Source organism: Pogoniulus pusillus, chromosome 9, assembly GCF_015220805.1.
Source record: "Pogoniulus pusillus isolate bPogPus1 chromosome 9, bPogPus1.pri, whole genome shotgun sequence".
NCBI lineage: Eukaryota > Metazoa > Chordata > Aves > Piciformes > Lybiidae > Pogoniulus > Pogoniulus pusillus.
Genome location: NC_087272.1, coordinates 36,178,841 through 36,191,212, shown reverse-complemented (window position 1 = coordinate 36,191,212; position 12,372 = coordinate 36,178,841). Strand labels below are relative to the sequence as shown.

At 48.1% G+C, this 12,372-nt stretch overlaps 1 protein-coding gene across 1 annotated transcript in view; it reads left to right on the top strand.

The window, feature by feature from the left end:
- YIPF7 (Yip1 domain family member 7) overlaps positions 1-12,372 on the top strand; it is a 28,724-nt gene that overhangs the window by 10,865 nt on the left and 5,487 nt on the right. Inside the window, exon 5 of the mRNA XM_064149422.1 lies at positions 6,697-6,878. Coding sequence (XP_064005492.1) covers positions 6,697-6,878 — 182 coding nt within the window. The remainder of the gene's footprint in view (positions 1-6,696; positions 6,879-12,372) is intronic.

The following is a 12,372-nucleotide window of genomic DNA, read 5'->3' as shown; positions in this document are numbered from 1 at the left end:
TATGATGCTTAACCTCCTTCCCCTTTATGATGCTTAACCTCCTTCCCCTTTCTGAATACAGCTTTCCTACAGGAGGGAAGTTCACAGGATCACACAGGATGTTAAGGGTTGGAAGGGACCAAAGGAGATCATTGAGTCCAACCCCCCCCACCAGAGCAGGACAATACTGACACAGATCACAGAGGAACACATCCAGACAGGCCTTGAAAGGCTCCAGAGAAGGAGACTCCACAACCTCTCTGGGCAGCCTGTGCCAGTGCTCTGGGACCCTTCCAGTCAAGAAGTTCCCCCTTGTGTTGAGGTGGAACCTCCTGTGCTGCAACTTACACCCATTGCTCCTTGTCCTGTCCCAGGGAGCAGTGAGCAGAGCCTGTTCCCTGCTCCTGGCAGCCTTCAGATACTTATAAACATACATCAAATCCCCTCTCAGCCTTCTCTTCTCCAGACTAAGCAGCCCCAGGTCCCTCAGCCTCTCCTCATCAGCCATGCCCTCCTGTCCCCTCATCATCCTCCTATCCCTCTGCTGGATCCTCTCCAGCAGATCCCTGTCCCTCTTCAACTGGGGAGCCCAAAAATGAACATGGTATTCAAGCTGGAGTCTCACCAAGGTGATTGAACAGGGACTGTACAGTGCTCCAAATTCATCTATTTATCACTAACAACAGAGGCTCTCCAGTGCTGTCAAAGTACAGCTCTGATTGTCGGCAGCAATTCATCAGCCAGGGGTAAGGTGGGACCATTCTGGGAAGGGCTTTACTGCTCTGCAGCCCAGGTGAGAGAAGCAGAGCTCTAACTCTCCATTTCCTCCGTGATAAATAGTGCTGAATCAGAAGACTCTTGCAAGTTCTTACTCAATTTGCAGTGTCAGTGCAGTCCCTTGAATGTGCAAACTGCAATACAGCTGGCAAGTGGTAGTATTTATGTCCCTGTAAAAAGAATCATCTTGTAAAAAGGAGAGAAGAGGCAGGAGGAAGGAGAATGAAAAGGAAGGAAGGGTGGAAGCTAGAGAAGATAGGCTGTTTTCCACCTGGAGAAATAAAGGTATGAGGGGGAAAAAAAAGCAGGTAGTGTTGAACTTCTAATCAGGAAAAAGGAAGGAAGGAAGGAAGGAAGGAAGGAAGGAAGGAAGGAAGGAAGGAAGGAAGGAAGGAAGGAAGGAAGGAAGGAAGGAAGGAAGGAAGGAAGGAAGGAAGGAAGGAAGGAAGGAGGGAGAGGGAGGGAGGGAGGGAGGGAGGGAGGGAGGAAGGAAGGAAGGAAGGAAGGAAGGAAGGAAGGAAGGAAGGAAGGAAGGAAGGAAGGAAGGAAGGAAGGAAGGAAGGAAGGAAGGAAGGAAGGAAGGAAGGAAGGAAGCACTGCTTGTTGGAAATCTCTTGGGAACAGGTGGAAGGAAATCAAGATGGGTAAAGAGCAAAGCAAGGGAAGTCATCAAACTTAAGAAGTTAGCACTTAAAATGATGAAGATGCATCTCTGTGAAGGAAGGAAGAGAGGGAGGAAGGAAGGACCACTTGCTGGAAATCCCTTGGGAACAGGTGAGAGGAAATTAAGATGAGTAAAGAGCAAAGCAAAGGAAGTCATCAAAATGAAGAAGTTAGCATTTAAAATGATGAAGATGCATAGGAAGGAAGGAAGGAAGGAAGGAAGGAAGGAAGGAAGGAAGGAAGGAAGGAAGGGAGGGAGAGAAGGAGGGAGGAAGGAAGGGCCACTTGCTGGAAATCCCTTGGGAACAGGTGAAAGGAAATCAAGATGGGTAAAGAGCAAAGCAAGGGATGTCATCAAAATTAAGAACTGTAGACAGAACAAAGGGGAATGGCATCAAGCTGAGTCTGGAGAGGTTTAGATTGGACATTAGGAAAAAGCTTTTCATGGAGAGAGTGGTCAGGGACTGGAATGAGCTGCCCAGGGAGGTGGTGGAGTCACCAACAATGGATGTGTTTAAGGGTCGTCTGGATGTGGTGCTTAGGGATTTGGTTTAAGGTGAAACTTGCAGAGCAGGCTTCCCAGGGAGGTGGTGGAGTCACTGTCCCTGGAGGTGTTGAAGCCAAGCCTGGCTGAGGCACTTAGTGACATGGTCTGGTTGATTGGACAGGGTTGGGTGCTAGGTTGGACTGGCTGAGCTTGGAGCTCTCTTCCAACCTGGTTGATCCTATTCTATTCTATGATTCTATGACTTGGTGATCCTGAGGGGCTTTTCCATCTTGGATGTTTCTGTGATTCAGTGATTCAGTTCTTCCAGAGCAGGGAGGCAAAGAGGAAAGGGTTATTAGGCTGGCAGCAGGACTTGTTCTCCCTCATACTGGCATAAAGCAAAGCAGCTCCAGCACACAGAGAGAGAGAAACAACAGCAGCGGGAAAGTTAGCAGCAACCTGAGCCTCAGCTGCTTTGCATTTGACACAGTCACTTGAGCAAAATCAGACTTCCCCATCCACTTGAACTAAGGATAGTAGCACCCACTCCAGGCAGATGTGAACCAGCACACCAAGTCTGACTTTCCTCTAACCTTGTTCCTTCCGCAGGCCGAATTTAGCTCTTTCCATTCATCAAAGCCTGCCAGACTAATCAAGCCTGATTCTGGTTTTGCTTACCTCACTGCAAATTGGGAGTATTCCCACGTGTGTGAGTCAATATATTTACATATGTTAAGAAAGACCAGAATTGAAATCAACGTGTTCAGCTGCCTGCTTCTCTCTCTTCATACCCCCACACTGCTAATCAAACATTTCACTCAGTGGAGACTTCAGTTAGCTGCTGCTGCTGCTGCTCCTTTCTCTCTCAGTCATGTCTTCACCTTCAACTAAAGAGGGCTTGAGCACCTCTCCTGGGAGGACAGGCTGAGCTGGAGCACCTCTCCTGGAAGGACAGGCTGAGAGAATCACTGAATCATAGAATCAAGCAGGTTGGAAGAGACCTCCAAGATCATCCAGTCCAACTTAGCACCCAGCCCTAGACAATCAACCAGACCATGGCACTAAGTGCCCCAGCCAGGCTTTGCTTCAATACCTCCAGGGACAGCAACTCCACCACCTCCCTGGGCAACCCATTCCAATGCCAATCACTCTCTCTGCCAACAACTTCCTCCTAACATCCAGCCTAGACCTCCCCTGGCACAGCTTGAGACTGTGTCCCCTTGTTCTGTTGCTGGGTGCCTGGGAGAAGAGCCCAACCCCACCTGGCTACAGCCTCCCTTCAGGTAGTTGTAGACAGCAATGAGCTCTGCCCTGAGCTACCTCTTCCCCAGTGAGGTGCCTTCAGATGTGCCTTCAAAACTCCACCATTCTGTGCCTGAGTGATTCTATGAAAGGCTGCCCCAAACCACAGTGGATGCTGAACCTACTACAAATCTTCACTGGCTCAAACTGTAATTGATAATAATCAGTTGCTATTCCTCTCTCACATCTCTCCCACTAGCCATGAATAATTTTATTTAGTGGAGCATTTTTCCCACATTATTATATGCCAGTAGTATGCAAATTCTGGCAGAGAACTCTACATAAGTAGGAAGATTTATTCTGCTGTTAGGTGAGGAATAAATGATTCCTTTAGAGTGGATGCTGATGACACCAAGCTGGGTGGAGTGGCTGACACACTGGAGGGCTGTGCTGCCGTTCAGTGGGACTTAGGCTGAGAGATGGGCAGGGAAAAATTGAATGAAGTTCAACAAAGGCAAGTGTAGAGTTGTGCACCTGGAAAGAACAACCCTTGGAGCAGTATAGGTTGGGGACTGACCTGCTGGAGAGCAGTGAAGGGGAGAGAGACCAGGGGGTCCTGGTGGATGGAAGGTTGACCAAGAGCCATCAGTGTGCTCTTGTGGTCAAGAAGGCCAATGCCATCCTGGGGTGAATTAGTAGGTTGAGAAAGGTTTTTCTGCCCCTCTGCTCTGCCCTCTGGAATACTGTGTCCAGCTCTAGGCTACTCAGTTCAAGGACCTCCAGGAACTGCTTGAAAGAGTCCAGCACAGAGCCAAGGAAATGATGAAGAGACTGGAACATCTCTGTTACGAGGAGAGCTTGAGGGAGCTGAGGCTCTGCAGCTTGGTTGAAGTGGAGCCTGAGAGGTGACCTCATTCATGTTTATCAATATGTGCAGGTGAGTGCCAGGAGGCTGGGGCCAGGCTCTGCTGGGTGATGCCCAGTGACAGGAAAAGGGGCAATGGATGGGAGCTGAGCCATAGGAAGTTTCTTGGAAACAGGAGAAAGAGTTTTTTTGCCCTGTGTGGGTGCCAGAGCACTGGCACAGGCTGCCCAGAGGCATTGTGGAGTCTCCTTCTCTCGAGATATTTGAGACCTGCCTGGATGTGTCCCTGTGTGATTTGGTCTCGGTGATCCTGCTGTGGCAGGGGGGTTGGTGTGGATGAGCTTTGGAGGTCCTTTCCAGCCCCTAATATTCTGTGATTCTGTGAACTCAGTGATGAGGAAGAAGCCAGCACCTAGGACATTGTGAGGCTATAGTCAACTTAGCTGTATTTGACATCATCTTGAGGACTGGAACCAGAGGAGAGCTCAGAAGTGAGCCAGGTCAGGTTGAAAGCAGGATGACAGTGCAGATGTAGAGGCAGGTCCTACTAGCTGGGGCTGCCTTTCTCATCAGCATGCACTGTTGTCAAGCCAAAGCTGGTGACCTGTCACCAACCTGCAACATCAGAACTTTCAGGGTGTCATCATTCAATGAAGCTCTTTCAACTACATTGCTTTCTATTTTCCCACCTCAAATACTGCTGACATTCAGGGATCAAGTTCCACCCAAATGTTCATTTCTGGGAGTGAGTAATGTCTGGAGGTGGCCCTTCAAAATAAGGGCAGGAGATAAGAAATCAGTGGCACTGTGGCCACTGTTGCCTGCTGTACTAGCTTTGTGTAGAAATTAGAATCATAGAACCAATCAGGGTTGGAAGAGACCACAAAGATCATCTAATTCCAAGCCCTCTGCCATGCCCAAGGATACCTCACACTAGATCAGGCTGTCTAGAGCCTCATCCAGCCTAACCTTAAACATCTCCACGGATGAGGCTTCCACCACCTCCCTTAGCAACCTGTTTCAAAGTCTCACCACCTTCATGGTGAAGAACTTCCTAACATCCAGTCTAAATCTATCCATTTCAAGCTTTGTTCCATTCCCCTCGGTCCTATCACTCCCTCATAGCCTGAAAAGTCCCTCCCCAGCTTCTTTGTAGGCCCCCTTCAGATACTGAAAGGCCACAATAAGGTCACCTTAGAGCCTTCTCCTCTCCAGACTGAACAGTCCCAACTCCCTCAGTCTCTCCTCATAGCAGAGCAGCTCCATCCCTCTGACCATCCTCATGTCCCTTCTCTGGACACCCTCCAGCACATCCATAGCCTTCTTGTAATAGGAGCTCCAGACCTGGACACAGTACCATCAGGCTCCAAGTTGTCAGACTAATACCTTTCACAGCCACTAAATTCACACAGAAGAATAAATCCTGGAGGAAAAAAAAAAAGTCCATCTGAGTTTCATTCTTTTGTTGGAACAAGAAGAGAACAGAAGCTGACAGTTACTGCTCAGGTTTATGTTGAAATGAGTGTGTTGTATTGATCTAACCACAGTGTTGTGTCTTTCTCATGGTAGTCAGGGGGAAGCATGGACATACTCACCCTGCAAACCAGCATCCCTTCAGCAGAGCTTTACTAGTTCTCTTTTTTTCCTTAGGGTTTCTTAAAACTGGAGGTCTGTGATAAAAATGTGAAGCATATCAAGTAAACTAAGGCATCATTTCACTTAGGACACTTTTCCACAGCCCTGTGTGTTGTATGGATGTTAGGAACAAGTCCTTGGCCATGAGGGTAGTAGAACACTGCAACAGGTTGCCCAGGGAGGTGGTTGAGGCATCATCCCTGGAGATATTCAAGGTGATGTTCAACAGGGCTTTGAGCAACCTGATCTAGGTGAGGATGTCCCTGCTGACTGCAGAGGGGGTTGGATTGGATGACCTTTGGAGAATCATAGAATCAAGCAGGTTGGAAGAGACCTCCAAGATCATCCAGACCAACCTATCCCCCAGCCCTATCCAGTCAACTAGACCATGGCACTAAGTGCCTCATCCAGGCTTTGCTTCAACACCTTCAGTGACAGCAACTCCACCACCTCCCTGGGCAGCCCATTCCAATGCCAGTCACTCTCTCTGCCAACAACTTCCTCCTAAAATCCAGCCTAGACCTCCCCTGGCACAACTTGAGACTGTGTCCCCTTGTTCTGCTGCTGGTTGCCTGGGAGAAGAGGCCACCCCCCACCTGGCTACAAGGTCCCTTCAGGTAGTTGTAGACAGCAATGAGGCCTCTTCCAACCCCGACCTGTGATTCTGTGAGTCTATATACACCTATTGGAAAGATGTTCCCTGACTCTACAATGTGCTTGCCATTATTTCATCCCAGTTTGCTATCAGTTAGACTTTTCCAAGTCACCCAAATGATTACTGGCCAGTGCACAGTCCTGTGACAGCAGGGCTGAGAATCAGCCTTAGTATTTTAGGCCAGTGACAAGCACATGATCACAACTGTACCTTGAAGTTTTTTGGATGCACAAATCACCCACAAGTATCAGCTGTGACTTACAACTGAACTACTGGAGGTGAGGCAGAGAGGATGTCAACAAGAAAAGGTAACAAACCTTGTGTTAGTCTTCTGTCTTCTCCCACCACTTTGCAATCTCTTGCTCACTTCATGCTTCCTCACATTTATTCCAGGCAGGAAAAGTTCATTTTGGCTACGTGTATGGCATGAGTGCCATCGGGTGTCTTGCTATGCATGCCCTACTGAACTTGATGAGCACCTCAGGAGTCTCACATGGCTGTGTTGCAAGTGTCTTGGGCTATTGCCTGCTGCCCATGGTGATCCTCTCCTCTTCTGCAGTTTTCTTCTCACTACAGTAAGTACCAGCCTGTGGCAGTAGGAAGCAAGGGTCTTGGGCATTTAGCTGTCCATGGCAATCCTGTCCTGATTTGCCATTGGAATGGGCTGCCCTGGGAGGTGATGAAGTCACTGTCCCTAGAGGTGTTCAAGAAAAGACTGGATGAGGCACTTAGTGCCATGGTCTAATTGAGTGGCTAGGGCTGGGTGATAGGTTGGACAGGATGAGCTTGGAGGTCTCTTCCAACCTGCTTGATTCTATCATTCTATGATCCTCTCCTCTTCTGCAGCTGTCTCCTCACTACAGTAAGTACCAGCCTGTGGCAATAGGAATCAAGGGTCTTGGGCATTTGGCTGCCCATGGTGATGCTGCCCTCTCCTGCAGCTGTTTTCTCACTGAAATAAGTACCAGCCTGTGGCAACAGGAATCAAGGGTCCTGGGCATTTGGCTGCCCATGGTGATGCTGCCCTCTTCTGCAGCTGTTTTCTCACTGAAATAAGTACCAGCCTGTGGCCACAGGAATCAAGGGTCCTGGGCATTTAGCTGCCCATGGTGATGCTGCCCTCTTCTGCAGCTGTTTTCTCACTGAAATAAGTACCAGCCTGTGGCAATAGGAATCAAGGGTCCTGGGCATTTGGCTGCCCATGGTGATGCTGCCCTCTTCTGCAGTCATCTTCTCCCTGCAGTTAAGTACCAGTGTGTGGCGAGAGGCATCACAGGGAGGAAATTCAGAAGGCTGATGTTATGCAAACCATTTTTGTTACTGTTTAGGCAGTGAATTTTGGCAGCTGAAACTGTGAAGAAAAATACTATTTTGTGGGAGTGAGTAGGTGGAAATGTTAAAAACTGGACAATGTTTTATTCATTTAAGTAAGTTCTTAATTTCACCACTTGGGCTAAGGGAATGCCTTTGGTTTTTGCAGCAGCCTTAGAATCACTCAGGGTTTGAAGGGACCACAAGGATCATCTAGTTCCAATCCCCTGTGCCATGGGCAGGGACACCCTACCCGAGAGCAGGCTGGACACAGCCTCATCCAGCCTGGCCTTAAACACCTCCAGCCATGGGGCTGCAGTCACCTCCCTGGGCAACCCATTCCAGCCTCTCACCACTCTCATGCTCAACAACTTCCTCCTCACATCCACTCTGAATCTCCCTCCCTCCAGCTTTGCTCCATTCCCCCCAGTCCTGTCACTCCCTGACAGCCTGAAAATTCTCTTCCCAGCTTTTTTTGTAGTCCCCCTTTAGATCCTGAAAGGCCACCAGAAGGCCTGGGATGTGATTTGTGTTTTGCAGAGCCCACAGTGGCCACACTCAGGTATCAATTTTAAAAGCAACTGCCAGGTTTTGCTTTTGTATTATTTGCTTGGGGTTATTTTTTTACCTTGTTTTCACCTTTGGTTTTACCTTGTTGTTACCTTTGGTTTTACTTTGTTGTTACATGTGGTTGGGCTTAATTTTTTAGCCTTGTTTTGGTTCTCATACTTAGCCTTCATTTCCTTCTCTAGACTGGCTCCTGTGTGACAGCATGAAATAAGTCACTCTTAAAGACTTGCATTTGAGCAAGTGTTTTAAGATGTAAAAGAATCCTGTTCTCTGAGGTCTAGCCTGAAAATAACTGAACACTTTGAAGAGCCAAATGTGTGGTGGTGTCTGTATCCCTGCCTGTGTGTGGGGGAGGTGTTGGGTAATATGCCTATAAATAGGACATTTGTATGCAAGCCTCTCCTTCCCCCTCATTCTGTAAAGCCTTCTGAGATACAGCCTGTGTTTACCTCTCTGTTCACATGCAGCAGAGTACAAGGAAGCTCCAGGTCTTGCCTGAAGGCCTTGAGCAGTGCTTTTATCCATCATTATCAGGTTATTAATAACCATTCCCCTCCTGAGTGTTTGTTGTTCACTCATGCATCGTAGAATCAAGCAGGTTGGAAGACACCTCCAAGCTCATCCACTCCAACCTAGCACCCAGCCCTGTCCAATCAACCAGACCATGGCACTAAGTGCCTCAGCCAGGCTTTGCTTGAACACCTCCAGGGATGGTGACTCCACCACCTTCCTGAGCAGCCCATTCTGATGGTTTTAACTCTCCAATCTGTCAGACATGGAACTTGGCAGCTGATGAAAGTGTCCCTGCTTGGAGTTGTCTTTCTTATTTTAGAAAAGCATCAATTTCATGTAGATATTTATCATTTTAATAGGAAATTGCCTAATATGATAAAGATTTTTGGCTTAATCCTGGTTGGATTTTATTGCGGTGCTACCATGGCTTAACCCTGACCATATTCCACCTATTAAAGCATTCCTGAGCTCTCCTTAGAATCATAGAATCATAGAATTAACCAGGTTGGAAGAGACCTCCAAGATCATCCAGTCCAACCTAGCACCCAGCCCTATCCAGTCATCTAGACCATGGCACTAAGTGCCTCATCCAGTCTCTGCTTGAAGACCTCCAGCGATGGAGCCTCCACCACCTCCCTGGGCAGCCCATTCCAATGCCAATCACTCTCTTTTTGAAGAACTTCCTCCTAACATCCAGCCTATACTTTCCCCAGCACAACTTCAGACTGTGTCCCCTTGTTCTGTTGCTGGTTGCCTGGGAGAAGAGGCCAACCCCTACCTGGCTACAGCCTCCCTTCAAGTAGTTGTAGACAGCAGTGAGATGAGATGAACAGTAGTGACACTGAAGAAACAGTTTATTCTCTGCTTTCCTACACTTCCCATATTTTCTTGATTAACCTGTTTAATAATCCACCCTAATAACAGCTGCAGATGCATAATTACAGCACAGATGGGGCAAACTCCAGACCAGCTGGTAGTGCTGCACAGGGTGCTGTAGTCTGCACAAGGAATCCCCCAATCACCCTCTGCACAGTTGTAAAATGCTTTCAATTTACAGCCAGCAAATCTTTTGGAGGTCTCTGAGTGCTCTTCTCTGACAGCCTTTGCAAAATTCACAGGATCACAGAAACATCCAGGTTGGAAAAGTCCCTCGGGATCACCAAGTCCATCCATTAACCCTACTCTGCAAGGTGCATCCTAAGCCATATCCCCAAGCACCACATCCAAACGACTTCTAAACACATCCAGGGTTGGTGACTCAGCCACCTCCCTGGGCAGCCCATGCCAGTGCCTGACCACTCCTGCTGGGAAAAATAAATCCTAATATTCAGTCTAAACCTACCCAGTTGCAGCTTGAGGCCATTCCTTCTTGTTCTATCACTAATGACCTGTGAGAAGAGACCAACACCAACCTCTCCACAAGGTCCTTTCAGCTGTAGCTAGTGATGAGATCTCCCTTCAGCCTCCTCCTTTTCACACTAACCATCCCCAGCTCCTTCAGTCCTCCTCATAACATTTATTCTCCAAGCCCTTCCCCAGTTTCCTTGACCTCTGCACTCACTCCAGCACCTCCACATCCTTCTTGTAATGAGGTGCCCAAAACTGAACACAACACCGGAGCAGAGTCCAAGGGGACAATCACCTCCCTGCTTCTGCTGGACACAGCATTTCTAATCCCAGCCAGGATGCCATTGGCTTTCTTGGCCACCTGGGCACACTGCTGGCTCCTATTGTCTGAATCAACTTTTATTTGATAACATCCAATGCCTCTCTCCAGGACTCTGCAGTCCTTTCTCATTCACTGTGTGAAACTGCTTGTGCACAGCAAGTTAACTGCTGCAAACACCCAACTAAAATGAAGGGGCAGGTTTTCAATCCAACCTTACTAACCTTCAAATGCCTTTGAAAAGGCAAAGGAAAGACAGTCACAAGTTCAGGAGTTGTTGCCTAGATATTGCTGAAAATGTTCTTGTCTATTTCCAGGTGTGAAGCAACTTCAGTATTTGTTAAGATAATCATGGAATCATAGAATGAGTTGGGTTGGAGGGACAAACACTAACCCAACAATTTTCAGTCTTCATGATTAGCTCTGGAGGGAGCTCCAGAGTCTCCCTCTCTGGAGATACTCAAGAAGCATCTGGATGCATTCCAGTGCAATCTGCTCTAGGTCATCCTGCTCTGGCAGGGGGGCTGGACTACATGAGCTTTCAAGGTCCCTTCCAGCCCCTGCCATTCTGTGATTCTATCTCACTGAAACTGAATAAAAAGCAAAATATGGAACAGGGCAGAGCTCATTGCTGTCTACAACTACCTGAAGAGAGGCTGTAGCCAGGTGGGGTTGGGCTCTGCTGCCAGGTGACCAGCAACAGAACAAGGGGACACAGTCTCAAGCTGTGCCAGGGGAGGTCTAGGCTGGATGTCACGAGGAAATTGTTGTCAGAGAGAGTGATTGGCATCGGAATGGGCTGCCCAGGGAGGTGGTGGAGTCACCATCCCTGGAGGTGTTGAAGCAAGGACTGGCTGAGGCACTTAGTGCCATGGTCTGGTTGACTGGATAGGGCTGGGTGCTAGGTTGGACTGGATGATATTGGAGGTGTCTTCCAGCCTGCTTGATTCTATGAACATTTTGGGTGTTGAAAGTTATCAAAGAGAAAAGCAGATCTCTCATGCAAGCTTGCCTGGAATCAGGTCTATTTCTGCCCATCTCTGCTGATACCACAACTGAGACAAGCTGATCTTTCTGAGAGAAACAACAGCAGATTTCTTCCCCACATAACTCCAACAAATCATTACTATGGTCAAGCAATTTCCTTATCTAAACAGCAAAGGAAATGAGTGTAAGAGTGGAGAAAGAAATTCTTAAATCCATTGGATTCCAAGGACCCATCTGCAGGTTGTGGAGAGGAGCAGAGAGGTTCTACTCATGTCTGTCCCCACAGCTCAGTTTCACATCAGTGAACCCTCAGTCCTCCTCTTACTCACTGTAGGCACTCAGTGATCCTGGAGGACTTTTCCAACCAAAACAATTCTATGATTCCCTCTGCCTTTTGCTGGAGGATGCAGCTTCCATGGACATGCCAGACAGAAGCTCTCTGCTGAAGCCAAACCATTGCTTTTGGCAGCCACATGCTGTTAGACCAAGGAGTGGATTTATGAGTGCACTGAGGGATCTCTTGGCTCCAATATGATTTGATGTCCTTTCCATCCTGCTCGCTGCCAGTTCTGGAGCAATCCATGAGAGGCCACTGGACTTCAGTGCAAGGCAGAACAGCTCTAAGTTGTGTGCTTTGTGATGGTCCCCTGAAGGGGCATTGTACTAGCTGAAATCTGTCAGCACACAGTGTGTTCCTGTTGCATGCCAGCCCTCTGCCAGCATGGGTACCAGCTGAAAGAGGCATCCATACCAGCATCCTAGCATCTCCACTTAGGAGCAGAGACCAGGAACTGGGTTCAGCAGCCCAGTGTGATTTCTCTGAATGCCACTATGTAGGTTTAAAGAGCACTTAAAGTGAGGATATTAACTCACATGCTCTCTAATATTTATTTTTAGCAGGTTGAAGTTGCAGTGAGGTGCTGAGTCACCTTAAAATCAATTCTCTTCTTCCTCCCCCAAAGTCTTAAAAGCTGACACCACCAAGTACCTTACTGGCCTGGAGCTAATGCACTACAATATAC